The sequence below is a fragment of the Gloeophyllum trabeum genome (assembly GCF_000344685.1).
Source record: "Gloeophyllum trabeum ATCC 11539 unplaced genomic scaffold GLOTRscaffold_00006, whole genome shotgun sequence".
Taxonomy (NCBI): Eukaryota; Fungi; Basidiomycota; class Agaricomycetes; order Gloeophyllales; family Gloeophyllaceae; genus Gloeophyllum; species Gloeophyllum trabeum.
This window is the reverse complement of record NW_006920415.1, coordinates 145,660-166,000: the sequence shown is the minus strand read 5'-3', so window position 1 is coordinate 166,000 and position 20,341 is coordinate 145,660. Positions and strand designations below refer to the sequence as shown.

Here is a 20,341-nt window from a genome sequence, read left to right as displayed (position 1 = left end):
CAATGACCGATTAAAGCGGCTGGAACTGTCCGGCGCCTGGCAATCACTGGCATGCGCGAGATCAAACTTGTCAGCTTCTATTGGGGAGGCAACGATGACGGCTCTGACGTAGGCCACCTGGACACAGGCAAGTCGGGAGAAGACGATCCTCCTCAAACCGGCACCGAAGGAAGTGCCTCTGAGGGAGACGGTTCTGGAGGGGGAGGATGATCACACGTCCTTTACGCAATAAATATCTGTGGCTTGTGACTTTCCTGCTGGGTTATTATCCCATGATTGTACAGATACCATTGTTCTCTCGCAACTGAGGCATATAGGACTGATACGAGTAACTAGAAGAACTTGTCGGAAACCCGAACAGCGTAAGACTCCCTGGGTAGTGCATGCAATGGCGAGTCATCGACGGTGTATGGAGTATGTCATCCACTCTGATATGTGAACTAGGCCTCAGCTGCTCATGAAATTTCATCGTGTAACTAGCGGTTTGTTCCCGGGTTTATTCTTCGCGCTATAGACAACGGATTTACATCTGCAGGACGCATGCTGTTACCTATCTTACCTGGACTAATTAAGTACACAACAGTTACAGTGCCTTGCATAAGAAACTGAACATCGCATTTCCGCGCGCGTTGTTTGTTCGCGCCAAATATACCCTTTTCGGGTAGGTCCGGAAGGCCTCTTGCGGGACCATTTGTTGGGCAGGGACTTGCAGATGCCCCGAGAGGGCTCGAAAGGCTTCAGAGCATGCATGAAATGTATAGTCTACAACTACATTAAGGGCTGTAAATCATTATACTCTGCCCCCAGCTGTATGCCTAGCTACGGTCTTTGCCGCACATTTGCCGATACCCGAAAAGGGTATATTTGGCGCGGACAAACAACGCGCGCGGAAATGCGATGTTCAGTTTCTTATGCAAGGCACTGTAACTGCCATAATTGCAGGAAATGTGGGCGCGAGAAAATGCCAAGGCCACCCTGATGCTGCCGATGGAAATTCCGCTTTCGCATCCGTATTGGACAAGATCTCCTGGCTTACAGAAGCGGGGAGATTATGTCCTATATCGGCAGTAGCTCGTGCACCTATATTGAGTCATGGATTGAAAACAATAGTCACCCTGTTACCAGCGTTAGGTCATCCTACTTGGCTGCGGAGCTCGCGGGATGGACTCACTGACTCCAGCAGCATCTTACATGATTGAACATCCCGTGCCAAGTGCAGCACTTATTGCACTGCCCGCAAGTATACCACCAGCTTTCCCGGTGGCTTTCAATATCGTTACTACCTTGTCGCCGCGTTCAGCGCTTGTCTGGCGCTTGGCGCCGAACTTGCCACCGAACTTCAACAGCGCTTTCGCCGGTTTCGCGTCCGTTTCCGTCTTGAAATTCTTCAGGACACTGTCTCGGAAAGTTTCATCGCAGTTCAGGATGCATGAACCATCGGTGAGCTGGACAAAGAAATCGTCCTGGTCATAAAGACTCAGGCATACGCTCTTATCTGTAGGTCAATCTAGGAATGAAAATTTCTCGTGCCGTAACACTTACCTTTGCAAACAAGCCTCTCTTCCGGGCCTTGACCAGTACTTGATCGAGGGTAGCTTGCTCGTGTACCCGGCAATGCTGCGAAGAGCGCAGCCTCAGTCTCCGACCGTGCTGTGGCTAAAATTATGTACTCACGCCATTCTGGTACAGCACTGCCCAACTGCCTCCTTTCCCCATCGCGACCTGCCTGATGACTAACCCAGCAAGGTTGTCTTTGTCAAGCTGATTCTGAAGGTGAGGGGGCAAGATTCTAGCGCTGTAATCAATGGTCTTGTCCTTGCCCACCCAGACCCAGGAGCCATTAGGGCCGAGGCAGACATGCTTCGTTGGGTGTTCGCTGTTCAGAGTCTTGATTTCCTTGGGTACATTGTAAGCTGTTGGGATGATTATGAGTTTCGGGACAGACGAAAAGAATGGATGGCATACACCACGAGGTAGGCTCTCTTGTCTTGATATCTTCTCCAAATATGAATCTCTTCTGGTCCTCGCTAACGGTCATAAACTCGATGCGTCCAACCTCCTTCTTTCGAACGCAGGATGGCAATAGGCTGGGATCTGACCTAGTAGGAGATCGCGTCGATCACACATACCCGACGGCTGCACCAGAGATTGGCAGAGCATACCAATCATATGTGGGAGTATGGCCTTCACGCTGACAAGCGATGAAATACCCTGGCTCATCGGGTCTGAAGACGAATATCACGTCGGTATCTGTGTTCATAATGACAGAACGGTTTGAATGAAGCTTACAAGCGTCAAGTGACATTGCTCGACGTTATATAGCAGCTATTTAGGCCGTGGCGATACGGGAAGAACTGCTTTTACTGCTTCCCAGAGAGAAGTCGAGACGTTCGCAGATCTTTATAGCAAAGTTTCGAGCTTTCCCAATCGAGAATGCAGATTCAGAAAGCATGGGAACAGGATGCATATAATGAGCCCCTGACGCACCGATAGCTTCAAATTGAGCGCCTAGCAGCCGCAGGTGGGCGCTCTCGTAAATGCGAGGACGTGTCTGGCTACCCAGCTCACCCGAACGCGCGAGACAAGGAGGAAAGATCTCACATCACAAAAGTCCACGCGTCTAGGACAATGTAGCTTTAAAGTCAAGAGAAGTAGTGCTGGACATGTACATACTGTTTTATTCGGGTATACGGCGGGCAGAACCCTCAGCGAAGTTGCAGTGTATTATTAGCAGTTCGAAAGCTCTTCGGGGCGATGTGCTCTCAGGGTACCTGGCACGAGACCTAGTAGGCGCTGTAGGCACCAGAAGACAAAGTTAGAAGGCAACCGCCTTTACAGAGACTTACACTTTGACTCAGAGCTCTAGCCCATCAGACGCTTCTGAGACGGTTTATTTAGACCCAGGCATTACCGCGGGGGTATTTGTGCTTACGTTTCACAGTTGCGTAGTTCCAGCTCGAGCGTTTTATGCATAGTATGCTTTGACGCGACACGGAGAGCCATGAAATGAGTTTCATATTCCTCCATACGGATGGTGGGGATACGCAAGGCAGCTCAGGTCCGAGACGCGGGACAGAGTCTTCGTTATACAAGGGTCGAGGACCGTTTAACTTGTGGAACCCGGCGTTGTTGTCACGTTCTCTTGTAGTGCTAGCGATAGGGGGCAAAAATAGACACACCTTTATCGTTCCTTCCTCCCTCCACATCCCCTCTACCAAGGCCCAAGCCCGGCATTCAACAACGAGAAGACGCAGCGGAAAGGGAAAGCCATGAGAGCTGTCCATATTATCACGAACCTCTGCCACCCAAGCATCCTGCCACGTCATCTGATGTCGTTGACACTGCGTACACGGGGCGCACCGGAAATCGTGGAAGTCCAGGACATGCTCACTCCCTCCCCCTTTCAGCTGCGCTTGTTAATGGTAAGTAATTGGAAAGAAGACGAACCTCGTACGGTGCATTACTGGCACCAGAATAACAAGATACCGAAACGCACCTCGACCTATCTATGTGCACCACAATGCTAGGCGACTTACGCTTCAACGGGCGAATCGCAGTTGACCCTTCGGGTTGACGCCACACCCGCCCCTGACTACTTCCAAAAATGGGAAACCACTTACTAGATACAGCAATGACATCGCGTCCAATGATGTCATAATGGCGGCTGACTCCCTCCGGGCCCAACACTGGGCATGACATGGCCCTCGTCAGCGCCCCACCCGGTCTAATAAAACGGGCTCTCCATAGCGGGGAGTCCTCACAATCACGACCTGCTACGAACTTCGATCTCGCTTGTATAGTCGGAATAGCGCACCTCTTTTATCTTGTAACGCACCACATAATCCATCCATCATGACCACCATCAAACCACTCGAGAGCCCGTCGCTCGACGTCCAGACGGGCACGCCCGCGCAGCAGTGGGCGAACGAGACTACTCGCGCGGCTGAGCTGTCCGCAGCCGGCACTTCTTCCTTCACCGCCCCCGCCGTCCCCGAACCGCCCGCGCACGTACCTGGAACGTCCTCTTTTACCCAGCCCACACCCACCGCCGTCACCCCCGGCACGCCAGGCCCCGACTTCCCCGGCGCGTATCCGGCCACGCAGGACCGGCGCGAGGGCCTGAACGACCCGAACCAGGTAGTGGAGAAGGCGAAGGAGTACGTACCGAGCCAGGAGGAGGTGAGCGGGACGCTGAAGAGCGCGACGGAGACGGCGAGCAGCACCCTCCAGAGTGCGACCGAGTCCGCGAGCACGACTCTACAGAGCGTCGCTGAGACGGCGAAGCAGTACCTACCTGCATCCGTTGCCTCTTACATCCGTACGTTTCCGTTTTATCCTACTCGCTGCAATCGCAGGACTTAGCGTTCGTGTGTTAGCTGGTAACAACAACACCAGAACGACTGCTGGCCCTTACGATGACTTCCACGAGACCTCGCTCCCGTCGACTGAAATCACAGGGGCGCGGCCGAGCGAGCACTCTGGCGGCGTCGGCGCGCTTCCGGGGACGATCAACGAGACCGGCGTCGCCAAAGTGCTCGACGAGCGCGAGGAGGGGGAGAAGGGTAGTACGCTGGAGGGGCTAGCAGCAGGCGCGACACAGAGCGCACGAGCAACGACGAACAACGCGAAGGAGACGACAGGGAGCGCCGTCCGTACTGCGCAGGAAACCGCAAGCAATCTCACCTCGCGTGCGCAGGAGACAGCAGGCGCGGCGGCTGCCGTGGTCGCGGGCACCGCCGCAGAGGCAGCATACAAGGCGAAGGAGACTGCAGGGAATGTAGTCGGGAGCGCGCAGGAGACCGCTACGACCGCTACCGCATCCACGCAGCCGTCAAAGTCCATCTTCAATTCGTCGCTGGAGACGGGTACGTCGCTGCCGTCGAGCGAGACCAATGGGCTAAGGCCGGGCGAGAACTCGAGCGGCGTGGGCTCCCTGCCGGGCCCAGTGGGGGAGGCAGGCGTCGCGCAGGTGCCGTATGAGCGTGCTGTAGAGGGGGTGTCGATGCCGACGAGCGAGAAGGCGGGGGCGAGAGCAGGGGAGCGCGTTGGTGGTGTGGGCGCGTTGCCTGGAGGTGCTGATGAAACCGGTGTTGCCGATGTGCCGGCTGGAGACGTGAAGTCGGGTAAGGAGATGGGTTATGGCGCTGCGGCTGGTGGCGTCGCTGCTGGAGGCGTTGCAGCTGTTGCGACGCACGATGCGTTCGAGCGCAAGCAGAGCGTGCCCAGAGCGAAGCCGGAGGATATGGTTGGTGGAGGGAAGGCAGATGGGGTGAACAGGTTGGAGACGGATCCACTGGTGAAGGGTGATGGTATCAAGGTAAGTCTACGATAGACTTGGGGCCGCTCGGTATCTAATGAGGAGGGTTTCGATAGGTCCCTCAGGATGCAGGCACTAAGGGTGAAGGAATGACGAAAGACGCGCGGGATGCGTTGAGGGGCCAGGAGAAGGTGAGCAGCACTTCACCTCGAGCTCGTGCAAGATGGAAACGGAGAGCAGGAGGCCGAGAAGAAGTTTCCCGCACCCGTCGGTCTGAACACCACGGGTCGCGTTCACGGGCTCGGACGAGATGGAGCTCGGTTGGATGATAAGGACATCGGGCGCGGGGGGGTCGACCGGGTCGAGAGCGCATATGAACACGGTACTAACGTGAGTTCCACCACCTTTCAGGTACCGAGCGCACCCCAACAGTCCGACCGGACGAAGGCCGACGGCGACGAGCCGAACTACCACCCCGCGGCGCTGCACCCGATCCCCTCCCCGTCGGAGACGGCCAGTACGAAGGCGGAGGGTAGAGACGAGCATAGCGGGCGGGACAAGGAGGAGAAGCATAAGCCTAGCTTGATGGAGAAGGTGCGCGGGGAGGCGAAGGTGCTTAGCGGGAAGATTATGAGAAAGCATGAGAAGGTGGAGGAGGGGGAGGCGTTGAAGAAGGGGGAGAGCCGGGGTGGAATTGGCTCCGCGGCGGGGACTGCTGTGCATGCTGACGGGAAGACATAAGTGGGAAGCATTGTTGGACGTTCAGCACATACGGACCGTTGAAATGTAATTGTACTTGTACGTTGCTGTGTAGGAGGGGTTGAAATGTAGCTTATACACGTGTAGTTGACGCGTCGAGACGTGGATGGATTGCGTAGTCCCGAAGGATGTAGGAGGAATCTAGCACGAAACATGATCTTCAGGCTCTGTGGTCAATAGTCGGTATATGCGCCCGGAATGTAGTTTGTCCAAATAGCCCACTGAGGAGCTAATGCATGCGCCGTGGGTGCGGGATTATGAAGCGACCGTACGCGTAAAGTGGTGGATGCCCGCCTTCATTGAACTGATGCCGAGATGGATAGAAATAGTATTTCGAGCGGCTATATGCGTGAGCTGGATCTGTGTCCTGATTAGCGACGATGGTTACCTGAGGAAAGCTACCGTACTGAGGTGGATGTAGCGGACCCTGAAGACAACATGGCGATGAAGGAACGGTCTAGCTTCGAAAGGGGCCGTCGTGGAGACGTCCCATGGTAAATGGTCGGTATATGCGCCGGACATTAGATTTTTTACAGTAGCCCACTAAGAAGCTGATATATACGCCGCCCGTACGAGACTCTAAATCGACGAGAAAGGAGCTGATGCCCGCCCTCGTCGAGGGATGCGAACAAGTTAGCGCAAGCTTCGCCGCAGCCATTAATAATTGTCCTTATAATTACCCTCTAATCGTTTCTCTCTTGTCAGAGATGCCATAGAGCGTTGAAAGAAGGCATTGCATACCGTTATGACCATTGCCTACTTCATCTTAGCCTTGACGATATACGCGTGCAAGGATGGGAGGCCCTGAAGTAGTTAACGCGTTACTGCAGCATGGTGTCCTCATCGTTGTCGACAACATTCGGGGAGAATACAGGGACGAGGGAGGAAGAGGAGAAGGGGCATTTGCGCCCGGCGCACGACGCGTCGCGTAATATTCACGCGTCACGTAACGATCACGTGGTATTTCGGTCAGTGTCGGTAACGGCAGAATGACGTCATAACGTCCATCGTAAAGGACCACTCAGAAAGTCGACCCCACTGGGAGGTCACACCGCCGAACGCGTTTGCGAACTGCAAATGCGAACGTGAGAACCACACCACGGTGCACGTGGGCGCGTGTCGATTCGTGGCTCTGTCCACCGGCCACAGACGCGTACCCCTCCTCTTATGATAAAATCTGCATAGCCTGAGGGTTTTAACGTGTAAGTTTATTGTATCAGTCTGTGAGATTGAAATTGCTGGGTAATTGTAAAAAAATGTGGTGAGTAATCAAAGCTGTCTGTCCAATTGGGGTCACATGAACCCACTGAAGCCCCTTCCGTGCCCTCCCCCTAACGGTTTCCATGGTCAATACTACTGGCATTGCATTGGAAATGTGATGCCTCCACAGATGCCCTGTATACATATAATTGGTCATTGGGCACAGACAACTTGAAATTCATGGAAATTACTCTATTCACGTCATCAATATCCCTGGTATGGTACAATAATATGTGCATAACAAACTGTATTTTATGGATTGAAAGCATAGCTGCCATTGCCTTTCTCGCTCAATAACAGTTGCGGTGTGGCGATTCCCTAGGCTCGGGTGGCGTGGCATCCCCTCACGTGCCCAGACATTCGCCGAACACGTTCAGGCCCCCTGAAAATACCCATAGAGGTCTGATACCAGATTCCAATTTTCCCCCATTTTTACCGAAACCAAAATTACTATATTGGGATGTGTTTTACCCGAAAAGTATCCGACCTCTCGCCTTAGACGTGATTTTTACCGAAACATTGGTATCCAACCTGAGGGCTTGAGGATATTTATTTATTCACAAAAAAATTCCAGTGCCTGCGGTCATACCAGATTCAGTTATGTATGGGCTTTATGAGCCTCTCTGATGTGCACTGGTGTATATGGAATCCAAGAATCTCACCACCTGATTATTGTGGCAAGTTGTGGCACTGTTGTGGCCATAATTGTTACCCAAATAGTATCCGACCTTTGCTCTGGATGCCTGTTTTTACCCGAAAATTGGTATCCAAGATTGATCCCACCGGCAGGTTCTTTACCAAAACTGTATCAGACCTGGCACCCAGTTGAGGGTGATTTTTACCAAAACTGGTATCAGACCACTATGGGTATTTTCAGGGGGCCTACACGTTCGCGAACGCGTTCGGCGGGCGAACCTCCCAGTCGCCTGGACGTTCTCGGACCACTGCATCCCCACCAGCTATATGCACAGGCCAGAAATATTAGTCGAAAATAAAAGAGACATAGCTCAGAATAAGCCAAACCAGTCATATATTTCTACCGGAAGCAATCGGTGCGACAAATAGTCCATCCACATGATTTCGAGGAGATAATCCAGATTTGGAACAGATCAAACTCTTTCGGTCGACCATGATCAAGCGCCTCCGTCTCCCGTTCAGCGTCTCCCCGCGCACCGCAGGGCGTCTACACCCCCATGTCTTTCCCCCGGCCTCTCGAAATCATCCGTTTTCCAATGCCCGGGGCCTCTCCTCGCAAGCAGTGACGATCCCCGCGCTGGACAACCTCACGCTCCCCTACGTGTGGCTGCGCGACTCGTGCCAGTGCCCCTCGTGCATCCACCCCTCCACGCGCCAGAAACTGCACCGCACGTCCGACTTGGTGGCTGCAAGGCCTGTTCCGGGCGGTGTGGCGTACCACCACGACGAGGGGGTGCTCAGGGTGAAGTGGGAGGGCGGGCACGAGAGCGCGTACGAGCGCGGGTGGCTGGAGCGGTACGCCGATCCGGGGAAGCTCGCAGCGTTCCACCGCGAGGTGGAGAGGGTCGAATGGGACGCGAAGCGTGTGAGCGAGTCCAGCGCGCTCTTCGTGCCCTATGAGGATCTGCAGAAGCCTGCCGGGCTTCTCACCGCTATCGAGCAGCTCGTCAAGTACGGGTTACTATTCGTCAGCGGCGTGCCAAATCAGGAGACGAGCCACGAAAGGTGCGAACTGACGAGGCTCGCGGAGCGTTTTGGGGAGATTAGGGAGACGTTCTACGGGCGGGTGTGGGACGTGAAGAACGTCGAGCGGAGCAAGAACATCGCGTACACGAACCTCGATTTGGGGCTGCACATGGACTTGCTGTGCGTCTCCCCTCCCTCCCTTATTTGTACGTACCTACTGACCCGCCCGCACATACGCACCAGGTACTTCCAGCACCCCCCGCGCTACCAGATCCTGCACTGCCTGCGCAACCGCGTGGCCGGCGGGAGCTCGCTCTTCCTCGACGCGATCCACGCCGCGCGCGAGCTGCGCTCTGACGACCCGGCGGCGTTCGACACGCTCGCCGCGACGCCCGTGCCGTTCCACTACATCAACGACGGGCACCACCTGCACTGCGCGCACCCGACGATCGAGCTCGCGTCGCCTTCCCTCACATCCACATCCACACCTACGTCTCGCCCCGCGACTGCGCACCCAGGACCGGACGTTGCGTTCGTCAACTACTCCCCGCCCTTCCAGGCGCCGCTCGCGCCCGCCACGCCGCCCGCCTTCTACACCGCCCTCCGCGCGTTCGCCTCCATCCTCGCAGATCCGGCAAATACGCACGAGTATACGCTGAGGGAGGGCGACGCGGTGGTGTTCGATAACCGCCGGGTGCTGCATGCGCGGAGGAGTTTTGGGGAGGGGGAGAGGTGGCTGAAGGGGTGTTACCTCGAGGCGGACTCGGTGCTGGATCGGATGAGGGTGTTGCAGGGACGGGTGGGGAAGGTGTAAGAGGGAGGGGATATTTTATTGACGAGAAGCCGGGGTGCGTGGGTGACGTGGTTCTGTATCAAATTCTAAGCAGCCCCGGCGCAACGACTCGACATGTGGCACGCGAGCCCATAGTCCGTCGCGGAAGCCTACTTGTGGCTGGGTATGGTTTGGATATACTCTTCTCCATAGAGGAAGTGACGCACTGTTCAATACGGCGCCAGGGTGTCATGAGCCAGTTGCAAGGCCTGACGCACAGCGGACTGCCCTCTGCTCGTGGTGCCGACTGTGCACCGACTAGTCAGTCCACGCTTCATAGGTCAGGACGTCACTGCAGTCTGGCTTTCCAAAGGCTATGCACGGATTCAGGAAGTGGAGGTAATATAACGACTCACCCGCAGCTCTGTGGATGCGGGATGCAGGCACGCAACACATGGTACGGACGCCTACAGGGCAGTGCACACCTCACAAGAATCAGTATATGTGCTGAGATGCAACGAGGGTAGAGATTCAGGCAGCTTGAGCTCACCTCCAAGACGCGTTCGAGCTGGGTAGAGTTACTAGAAGAAAGTAAAGAATCTACGTAGTTGACTCTCGGAGAACGCGAAGCCACGCAGGTCCCGATGGTCTCAGAGAGGGGTCCACGGGACCTCTACCTACCCGGCACGTGATGTCAACGCGACCCACGTATTTCAGCCCCAGCCGATCATTCCAGCGGCTGACACGCGACGTGCCATCCACCATCCGAGCGGTCCGGATCGCCTATGACAGTGCAGCTTTCCTATAGCACTCTCCAGTCTCTATATACCCCCACCTTATAAGCTAGCCATTCTCTACCGCTCACGTTCTCTCGCTTTCGACTTTGCTTTCAACCCTGCTTTACACTACACCGCTCTGCTATTGCTATCATCCACGCCATAATGTCCTCCTTCCTCTCCAGCATCCGCAGACAACCCAATTTCCAGACATTTAGCGACTCATGCCCTTCATGTATGATCCGCACGCAGCTCAATGACTACGATTACGAAACGTATATCATCGACTCCGCGCGGCGCCACGCGCACGAGTGCGACGCCTGCTTGGACGTCTCGAGGAAGGCAAAGCTCCAGAAGCTGATGAAGAAGGGCCTGGGAGTCAGGGTCAGTTTGAAGACTCTGCTTGCATAGCAGGGGTGCGCAACCCAGGTGAGGCTCTTGAGCTCGATGGGTCAGGGTGGATCTGTTTCTCAGAACTGCCTTCCAGAGTCTATTACTCGCACCTCAGTTATCCGGACTTTCTTGCCCCCATAGACGCTTGCACTCTGCCTTGGCTCTGAAGACCGTTTACGATATCACGAAAAAGTCCCACTACCTGTAATGAAGCCCCCGCTGTATTTATTGCATATCGTACATCGAATATCATTTCCGCATCCCTCAGTGGACGGCATTGCAAGGGCGTAGAAGAGCCCAAGAGTTTGGACATTGGTCGAGTGTCGTTTAATTTTACGACGGGGAGCAGTCGGCAGCATCACCCAAAAATCCTAAATAACGGCACGACAAGTAGTCAGCTGATGATGGCACATTTCATGGTCACTGCAATACATACACGAAGTTTCCCAGAGCCATGCATCCGTTAACTCCACTGTGCATTGGCTGCGCTGACCTTCGTCCACTGGTGATGTCCCCGGAGGAACACCTTCCCGTGGTTCTGCCAGTCGATCCACTTGAAGTCTCCATCCAGCTTGCGCGCAGCCCCCGCAGACACGAGCGTGATGTCAGGGACGGCGAACTTGTCCAGCGCATCGTCGTGGGTCAAGCCGCCCCGCGTGAGCCCCGCAGGCCCGCCCTGCGCAACACCGACCGGCGCGCCGCTCTTGTTCACGATGACGCCGCGGAGGTGGTCTTTGAATCGCGCCAGGACGTCCTCCTCGCTCAGAAGTGCGCCGGTCACGTCCGACAGTGCGTCCATGACGATCTCGGACGAACTGCACAGGGGGTACAATGTGCGTCAGGTCGCACCGGCATGGCAGTGTTGCGGTACGTACATTGGAATGGCGCCTCGGATGGTCGACCCCAGTGCGTCCCGTCTCATGATGCATCCTTGACATGCAGCTGGTCCGAAACGCATCAGAGGGACTCGTCATGAGATATATGTGGATACTCACAGTGATCGGGTCTGGCGAACACTGAGACAGCCCGATGAAGATTTCTTCCTCAGGCCTGCCGGGCTTCGTGTAGTTCAGCTTCACCGTGTACGGACTGTTGAAAGCGAACTCGTTCGTCTACGCATCACACATAAGCTCAGTATAATTGATATCCCTCATCCGACACGAGCATACCAACCTGGACGACAGCAACGAAGTGACGGAACTCCTGCAAGAGCGAATACCCTTCGGGGACGGACTCATTCGGGATCTGGTACAATGGCAAGTTTGCTAGGGGAGTGTGCTCCCGCGGCGCGGACGCCTTGAGCTTGAGTCCGTAGTATTCCCGAAGCTTGGATCGGAGGGCGATGCGTTTTGACAGGGGAATGCTCTTGTCAACCTTGACGCCCGCGACTTCCGGATACGAGTAGTCTGGAAGGGGTGTACGAGATGCAGTGAAAACCACCGCGAACGCGATCGAGCGAGGTCGCTTACATTTCGGCACCTTGGCCAGCGAATCGAGATGACGCGCTGCTGAGGAAGTCCAGTACTTGCCGTTCTCCATACTGAAGGGAGCCAACGCGGTGCTTTGGTCCAAAAGCGAGTTCTAGTAGGGTCATGAGCTGCCGCGAGGCCAAGCGGAGCGTAATGAGGACTCTTACGTAGACGGCATTGTAAGTCCCCCGAGATTGGGTGAAAGGATAGATTCTGCCGTCATTGTTGGGACTCGGATATCCATTGCCAATCTTGAGAGGGTAGCAGTCAGTACATATGCCACACAGCAGAGGACCGGAACTTACGTTGAATTACGGATAGACATACTCCCAGACGGCGAGGATTCTGTCGACATTGCAGTGATGCAGGAAGAAACTCGACAACAAGGTTGAGACACATGATAGTCACATTGGGTCAAATCCGGCCTGTACAAGGTGCAGAAATTAGTCTCGCGTCTCCTCTGCTTCAGGCGCAAAGCGTATAGCGTATATAGTCCGGATCAGCCATGTGCCCGTTTCCTCCGAGGATGTCGTGAATCTGGGCGTGTATACCTTCGAGCGAATCTGAGGTGCTCGATAAGCCTCCGTAATCTGGAGAACATCAGACCTGTATGCTTACCGGTGTTCCTGAAATCCATCTGGCGAAGGGATTGAGTGGTATGATTGGAGAATTCGCAGTCTCAACCAACGACAATAATGCGCAACCTACCATGCTTACCAAGTTGGAAATACCACGCTTCCATGGTTGCAATACTTCAAGCAAAAATGGTGGTCAACGAATGGAAGTAGAGTAATACTGGCACTCACGCCCCCGAATCGCGAAGGTACTGCTCCAGTATCCTTACCGTCCGCAGGGTTGAAATCAGTGCTGTTCTCAGGGACATTTCGCTTGTCTCCGATCCATTCCTGTTTATCCTGTGAGATTGAAGGGATGGGAGAAAAGGATCCCCGCCGGTACCTCGAATGGTAAACCATGTATTGCGGCCAAATCTATAATACAAAAGACAGTTCCCGTTCCCACGGTGTTATTTGACTTTTGCGGTAAGGCTTACTGTAAATGGCAAGCTGTGGCGTCTCGCGACTTTGACACGGCGGATGGCCTGAGGCCGGTGCTCGATGCTCAACCATCTTGCTCCTCACGCCAGACTGCGATGATTTGGGCTACAGCCCACCATGAGTGTGTCACTACAGACCCAGCGGCATATACAGCTTGCCCGTAGTTGGTAAGCAATGGTATGTCTCCTTGCATAATCCAAGGCTGGAGCCATTGTCTCGGAGTTATCTCTAATGCCGGGCCAGTCTAAGTGCAGTTCAAGCTGCAGCAGAAACATCCAGACATGTTCTTGCTATTTCTTTAGTTACAAAATTGGGAGACACCACTTAAAATCTTGCATGTCTCACATGGAGACTCCAAGGTGACCACATAGCAGCCTTGCATTCTGACACATGATACCCTCATCCTCTATTGAGAAGTACTAGGAAACTGAAGGTAGATATGGGAATAACAAGGTCCTATTAGCTGAGTCTGGGTATGGTGACTTGCCCCAGATGCCACTTTTGGTTCTCAGTCCATGGCTCAATGAGCTCTCTTATTGCTGCTCACGGCCCACTACTGTAGCACAACTTACATACACATGGGCTTTATAGAACTTGCACTGGGAATGATAGCATCCTATAGTCATGTGACAGTGACACCAAGGAAGCTGGGGGGCATGTCAGACGCTGAGATCACATGTTATGAGGCTTACTACAGGCAATGAGGAGGCCACATCGCAGACATTGCGGCTTGGCTGCAATGTGGCCCACAATTTATGCAATAGATACATAGCAGGTTACAGATAACAAAGGCATTATATCACAGCTCCTGGGCCCGATGTGGCCCTGACATCCCATATCAAGACTTTCAGAGGAGACAAGAAATAATGAGGGGTTAATAAGTAAACCACATCTTCGTGGTACACTTTCCTGGCTGTTGACTGACACTACCGTGCAGTATTGCATGGGTGGCTGCTAGTGATAGAATGAAGCTGCCTCTGGGATAGTGACATTGGCCGGCAGCAATCCAGAGGACTCGTCATCCCTGCCTTGAAGAGCAAGATAAGCAAGGATGAAGAGGGAGAACTGCCTTGGTTCCTTCGCTTGCAAGTCCTCGATGGACAGCCGATCGTAAAGACCCGTTGCCTTGCGGCCAACAATGCGGTACTGTGCATGAGTCATGCTTGCGGATAGCTGGAGGGGTAATTCGAAATCTGGTGCTGAAGCGACGGTACGACCAACGAACCGGACTTTATAAGCAAGGCGAGCGCACAAGAGATCCTTTCGGCACCCCATGTGCGCGGATCTTCAATCCAAGGCACATTAGACTGTGAATGTTATCCACCGGGGGCAGCCAGGGTCATCCCCGTTCGTACGAGCGACTACTTCGGTACCAACCTTGCTAGACGAGGGACTCTTTAGGAACGCACATCTTCAGCCGCCCTGGACTAGAAGAAGGATCATGTTCATAAAGTTTGGTCAGCGGACGCAAATGAATACAGGACTCACGAAGAGTGTTCTCCAATATGATACATCTACCAGAAGAAGGTTGGTAGTCCAAGGCAAGCATGCAGTATTATCGTGCATATTACATGCAGGCAAACATGCAATCACAAGTCGGGAAATGGCGCATTTTGATATCCTGCAGGATACTTAGGGTACTAGTACCAATCAATCACCACCGTATAAAGATATGCCAACTTACAGGGGCACTACCGGTAAGCGCCAGTCGAACTGCTGACAGTCGACGTCGGAATTTATAGCGGACCGAACCCAGGAATCAAGCACGCGGTCTGGAGCCGACAAGCCATATCACCGTTCTGTCAATCACTAGGCTTTGAATTCACAATACAATGCGGCGCTGTGAATGGATGGACAGCCTTACCCCGTCGCCTGACGGGAGGCGATTGAAGCCCGAGCGTTAATGCCAAGACCTTTCTAGTAGCGTCGTTCGGCAGCCACATCCAATGACACAAGCACATTCCCGTAAGTTACCGGCAGATGCAGAGCTAATGGGGTCCGTATGACTGCAATCCGTTGAGACGAGGTGGGTTCACACAGCCCTGCCCACTACCACGCGTGGTGGCCTCCGGTTACAAGTATACTGCAGTAACGATGTTGTTAGAATCACTCCCCTCCACAGAACTGAAACCAAGTAAGGCGAAGCGAAAGCTACTCACTCGCTTCCAGTGCAGAACGTACTGGCGTCACTAGCCAGCCAGGCAATAACACCTCTCACCTCGTCTGGCCTGCCTATCCTTCCCAATGGGTTTGCGTTGGACAGCACGTCCACAAGCTCGGGTCGCGTGTCAAAATACGCTGCGGTCATCCTGGAGTAAATAGTTCAGAGATGGGAGCGTCATGCACGGAAAGCAATTAATACAACCACCGAAGCGAGATCAGAGAGAACGGTACGTACGTCGTGTAGATATGTCCCGGAGAAACTGTGTTTACTCTGATGCCATTGACGCCGAGTTCGCAGGCCATACTGCGAGCCATCTGTAGGACAGCAGACTTGCTGGTATTGTAAGATACCCAAGCGTGGCCCTAAAGACGCTTCAGCAATCCGCCAATCCATGGCCGCGACAATCCCATACCCGGTTAGTGATACTTCCGCTCATAGATGCAATCATAATAATGCTGCCCGGTATTCCAAATTTCGACATCTGTCTGCCGGCCGCTTGGGCTGTGAAGAGCGCCCCATTCACGTTAACGTCGATAACCTGCCCATTCGTACGGTAAGAGTTGTGCGTGCGGGAAGCACCAAGCAGTGGCAGACTGCGAGTCGGGAGCGCTGTATAATGTCCACTGACCTTCTTGAATTTCTCCGCCTCATACGCCAAACAGTCGGTGTGAGGGTTCAAGATACCTGCAGCCGCAATACACACGTCCAATCGCCCTTCCTTGTCACCTATGTTCTCTGCTTTCTCCCACATCCCCTTTTGGTCGGTCACATCCGCGCTGACGTACTCCAGCCGTCCTCCTTTCTTCCCGTTACCGAGGTCCATCTTCGCGACGTAATCCCTGACCGCCTCCCAGTCGTCTCCGGGCTGTTGTGGCAGATCAAAACAATAGACGGCTCTCGCGCCAGCCTCCAGTAATGCCATTGCCATCTCGAGACCAAGTCCCCGATTCCCGCCAGTAACGATGCCTACTCTGTCGTCCAGCGAGAATTCTCTGTTTAGCAACGTCGGCTTAGGAGTAACGGACATATCTTTGGCGTGGGCGAGTGCCGCGACGACGCCTATCGGGTAAGGTGGTTCCGGCGGCTTCAAAGTAGACATCTTTGGAGATCTTCAAGGGAGCGGAATCAAGGTTGATATCGCCCGGACGTGCGCCTGCCTTTATACGCCCGCACAATGGTGATACGATAGCATGCAGGATCGTCCCTCATACCGAGGAGGAAATGGTCAGGTGACCCAAGAATAGGCAAGAGAAGCCCTAGGCAGTCCACGCCCAGGGCAGTTGGCGGGCATGTTGATATCACGAGAGCACTTCCCGGCTCCAGAGAGTCGGCTGACTTGTGGAGGAACCGAGAGCTTGAGAGCCATACCGTTTGCAAGGGAGCACTGATTGGACGATGTTGACGTCTTCTCTTCTTCTGGAACAGAATGGTTCATACATTGCCCGAGTAACCACTTCAGAGACTCTGGTCGAAATGCAGAGGACAACACCGCAACCAGGACCACGTTTCCCGACCCTGCACGCCCCTTTGTTCCGCCTGAGCTTTGACCCCACCTCCCGACGATACGAAAGATCCACGGATGGGAAGCAGGCCTAGGACGAGTTTTCCCTCATTCTTTGCAACGCGACATGTAGCAGTTCGACGTTAAGTATGTGGCCTTTAGATGCTATGGCACGGCTATACCCGAGAAGCGTACTCCGGCGTACATGCTCCGAATCAAACACACTCACTGGCGACGTATGAAGAGGAGGAGCTGTGGCGCTCAAACGTCTCATAAGTATGGGCTCTCCATATGTGAGCATGCCTACTCAGAAATTATAAATGTATCCTATTCGAGCAATAAGTCGGTTGGATTCGGTAGGCGCAAGTATACTTACGATCGCAGTGGACACTTTTTCAGTGTTGCAGCGAGGTGAAGTGGCCGAAATCCTCCACATTGGCGGCCCGGAACGATATCGGACTGGTCCGAATTGTCTTCCCACGTATGTCACGACTTCTGTTTCGCCACAAAAGCCTCCGTTCCGAGACCAGGGTTCGGGAGGATCCTCTCCTCCAAGATCAGGCGGTTGCATTTCTATCCTCCTTTCCCGTCCACTGGACGCCTCTGGAGTATGAGAGAGATGGCTTCACGGCTCCCTGGAAGCGGAGGCCTGATGGTGCCCCAGGAAATGCGGGATATCCTTGCGCAGCCGGGATTTCTGAGCATAAAGAACGGGGCACAGAAGCTGAAGAAGTTATATGCCATACGTGAGCTTTGACAGAACTGACAGTATATCATCCGATATTGAGCAGCTCCAGATTCCTCACACTTTAACCCTGGTCTGATCACCGCCTTTGGGCTGGCCTGCTACCTCGGAGACCTGGACTCGGTACAGAAGGTACGAATGCTGGGACATGGAGGGGAGGGAACGCCAGCGATTGACCGCGGATTCTTTTCTCAATACAGGACATACAAGCCGGAATCGCCCCCGAGCTGAGCGGTTGGGAGACCCCATTCCAGCTTAGCTACCCAACCCTGGTGGTGGAAGGTGCGAGCGCTCTGAAGCGAGGTACACATGAGGGGCCGAACCCTCAGCACGTTGAAGTCCTCAAGCTCCTCCTCTCGTCGGGCGCACCCCCGGACATCCCCGACATCGTCGGGCTCACCGCTCTCCATCACGCTACGATGGACGCCAACGTGCCGGCCGAGCTCGCCCGTGTCCTGCTCGAGAACGGCGCCAACGTGAATCACCGGGACCGCTACGGCGCCGTCCCGCTCCAAGGGGCCAGCCACAGCAACCACGTCGCCGCGGTAGACGTCCTCATGGAGTTCGGGGCGGACGTGAATATCAGCGACACGGATGGGGTCGTCCCGTATGAGTTTGCTTTGCAATGCGGCCCGCAAGTGACCGCGGTGGTGCAGAAGTGGCTGCGGAAGCGCGAGGGCGTGGAGGCGCCGATGGAGGAGAAGAGATGCGATAACTGCAAGGCCGATGCCTCGGGCAAGGGTGTCAAGCTGAAGATGTGTTCCGCATGCCATACGTCGTGGTACTGTTCGTCCCAGTGCCAGCGTAAGGATTTCATCATACTGAACCATAAAAGATTTAAACTGACAAGACGTCAACAGGACAACACTGGAAGACCCACAAGCCACACTGCCGCCCATTCTCAAAGTCCAACACGGTCACCCTCATCCCGAGCTACAGTAATCACGGCCACATGGCCCCCATGGCGGACCTCATGCGCGCCTTCACCGGCGTCTCACCCACCGTCCCCGAGTTCACCCCCACCCTCCCAGCAAAGCCGAAGCTCTCCTCCAAGTCCATGATCGTCAAAGTCCAAGTGCCATGGTCTCCCGGAAGCCAGAGGTCTGTCGCGCCCATTCTTATCTATAACAAGAAGCAGGACTTCAAGTGCTCCGTGCTGAGGAGCAGCGATCCTGCGGCGTACGACCGCATCCAGGACGTCGTGCGGAAGCGCGGTGTGGGGGGCGCGAAAGCGTATCTCATGGCTGAGTTGGAGAATCCTGGTAAACTCGTAGTTAAGGTCGATGAGATTCTGGCGGAGCAGCCGTTCTGATGTTCTTGGAGTGTGTTGTACTTGTCTTTGGTTCTTGTCGGGTGGTCGGTTGTTGTATGGTAGCTGTCAATCTTGTGTTCGACCTCTTGTTATTCCGTACAGCTATTATAGTGGCATTACCTCTTTTCGCATAATTTTCTAGGATCAATGGTTGTGTACTTTGCCACTGCGGGAGGCAAACCAGGCTCCTAAACCATCCGTCCTTAGCGTTCTCTCTCCTCCTTTACTGGGGCGCACGTGCAGTGTTATATAATACAAATCTATTTTTAATTTATTACCGGATACAGAACGAACAAGAGGAGGAGAACGCTATAGGACGGCTGGCACAAATGTCGTCGCCGAAATCCCCGAGGCTGACTAAGCGGACGGTGGCTGAAGCCTCTCAGCAGCGGTTGGCGGGCGATGTAGAGAGCGTCTCGACATCTACCTCGTTGAGCTCACGCAGAACACATATAAACGGGTGCTAAAATAGTTCAAGATCAATGCAAATACCTTTGGTATACTTCTGACACTCAGAGGGGCTTGTCTATAGCCATTATGCCTCTTCAGCCGGATATTCAGCCTTCGGTACTACTGATAACCATTGCATGAGTATACCATTCAGTTAGAACATTTTTACATTACTATAAAGTACACCGAGCGGTAAATCCCAAGGTAATAAGTTGTAAATGGTTGCGTGAAGGCCCGCCGACCGCTGGTGAAAGGCTTCAGCCACCGTCCGCTTAGTCAGCCTCGGGGATTTCGGCGGCGACATTTGTGCCAGCCCAGGCTCCTAAACCACCCGTCCTTAGCGTTCGCGCTCCTCTAATTACACCTAGACGTCCCACACTACAGGGCTTATAAGCCTTAGCAAAGCACCTGCCGGTCGAGCCTAGTTAGCCGTAAAGTTGCTTTCCCCCTAGACCGGCGGTCGTACCGGGAGTCAGGTTGGCCTTAGCGGGTCGATAGAATCCACGTAGTTATCTAGACCTTCGGCAACCAGATACCGCCGGTAGGTTCAACTTCCCACATGCGCGAAGTTAATCAACAGCGCCATCAACGCGCCGCCCGCCGCCGGGTTCGCCCTCCTTGTTCGGACAGCTCCTCCACCGCGTTCGTGCGCGCCGTCTTCTTCCAGCTGTCTTCCCGTCCTCGCAGCTCAGTCATCGCACTCGTGCCCGTCTGTGCGCCGCTGCGTTTGCATCCCAGCCCTCTCTTTCCAACTCCGCCCGCCGCG

At 54.3% G+C, this 20,341-nt stretch overlaps 6 protein-coding genes across 6 annotated transcripts; 3 read left to right on the top strand and 3 right to left on the bottom strand.

The window, feature by feature from the left end:
- Nucleotides 1–1,187: 1,187 nt before the first annotated feature.
- GLOTRDRAFT_93156 (uncharacterized protein) lies at nucleotides 1,188–2,305 on the bottom strand (the record flags this gene model as incomplete). The annotated part of the gene is made up of 6 exons (XM_007867423.1): nucleotides 1,188–1,495; nucleotides 1,543–1,650; nucleotides 1,671–1,913; nucleotides 1,966–2,099; nucleotides 2,130–2,250; nucleotides 2,290–2,305. 6 exons carry the CDS (start codon nucleotides 2,303–2,305, stop codon nucleotides 1,188–1,190), a joined length of 930 nt encoding a protein of 309 aa, XP_007865614.1.
- A 1,443-nt stretch (nucleotides 2,306–3,748) lies between these two features.
- Nucleotides 3,749–5,998, top strand: GLOTRDRAFT_138431 (uncharacterized protein; the record flags this gene model as incomplete). Its single annotated transcript, XM_007867422.1, has 4 exons — nucleotides 3,749–4,318; nucleotides 4,377–5,317; nucleotides 5,374–5,448; nucleotides 5,498–5,998. Exons 1-4 carry the CDS (start codon nucleotides 3,853–3,855, stop codon nucleotides 5,996–5,998), a joined length of 1,983 nt encoding a protein of 660 aa, XP_007865613.1. The 5' UTR covers nucleotides 3,749–3,852.
- Nucleotides 5,999–8,382: 2,384 nt separating this feature from the next.
- GLOTRDRAFT_75677 (gamma-butyrobetaine hydroxylase) lies at nucleotides 8,383–9,966 on the top strand. Its single transcript, XM_007867421.1, has 2 exons — nucleotides 8,383–9,118; nucleotides 9,182–9,966. The coding sequence occupies exons 1-2, from the start codon at nucleotides 8,406–8,408 to the stop codon at nucleotides 9,750–9,752; spliced, it is 1,284 nt and encodes a 427-aa protein (XP_007865612.1). The 5' UTR covers nucleotides 8,383–8,405; the 3' UTR covers nucleotides 9,753–9,966.
- Nucleotides 9,967–11,061: 1,095 nt separating this feature from the next.
- On the bottom strand, nucleotides 11,062–13,322 carry GLOTRDRAFT_93153 (uncharacterized protein; the record flags this gene model as incomplete). The annotated part of the gene is made up of 10 exons (XM_007867420.1): nucleotides 11,062–11,250; nucleotides 11,373–11,694; nucleotides 11,755–11,821; nucleotides 11,871–11,991; nucleotides 12,053–12,285; nucleotides 12,349–12,440; nucleotides 12,516–12,599; nucleotides 12,654–12,693; nucleotides 12,967–12,985; nucleotides 13,155–13,322. 10 exons carry the CDS (start codon nucleotides 13,320–13,322, stop codon nucleotides 11,062–11,064), a joined length of 1,335 nt encoding a protein of 444 aa, XP_007865611.1.
- A 2,130-nt stretch (nucleotides 13,323–15,452) lies between these two features.
- GLOTRDRAFT_40998 (NAD P-binding protein) lies at nucleotides 15,453–16,666 on the bottom strand (the record flags this gene model as incomplete). Its single annotated transcript, XM_007867332.1, has 5 exons — nucleotides 15,453–15,486; nucleotides 15,563–15,712; nucleotides 15,802–15,929; nucleotides 15,980–16,105; nucleotides 16,196–16,666. The coding sequence occupies 5 exons, from the start codon at nucleotides 16,664–16,666 to the stop codon at nucleotides 15,453–15,455; spliced, it is 909 nt and encodes a 302-aa protein (XP_007865523.1).
- Nucleotides 16,667–17,614: 948 nt separating this feature from the next.
- Nucleotides 17,615–19,399, top strand: GLOTRDRAFT_75674 (ankyrin). The gene is made up of 4 exons (XM_007867419.1): nucleotides 17,615–17,814; nucleotides 17,866–17,945; nucleotides 18,014–18,617; nucleotides 18,674–19,399. The coding sequence occupies exons 1-4, from the start codon at nucleotides 17,679–17,681 to the stop codon at nucleotides 19,123–19,125; spliced, it is 1,272 nt and encodes a 423-aa protein (XP_007865610.1). The 5' UTR covers nucleotides 17,615–17,678; the 3' UTR covers nucleotides 19,126–19,399.
- The last annotated feature ends 942 nt before the right edge of the window (nucleotides 19,400–20,341 follow it).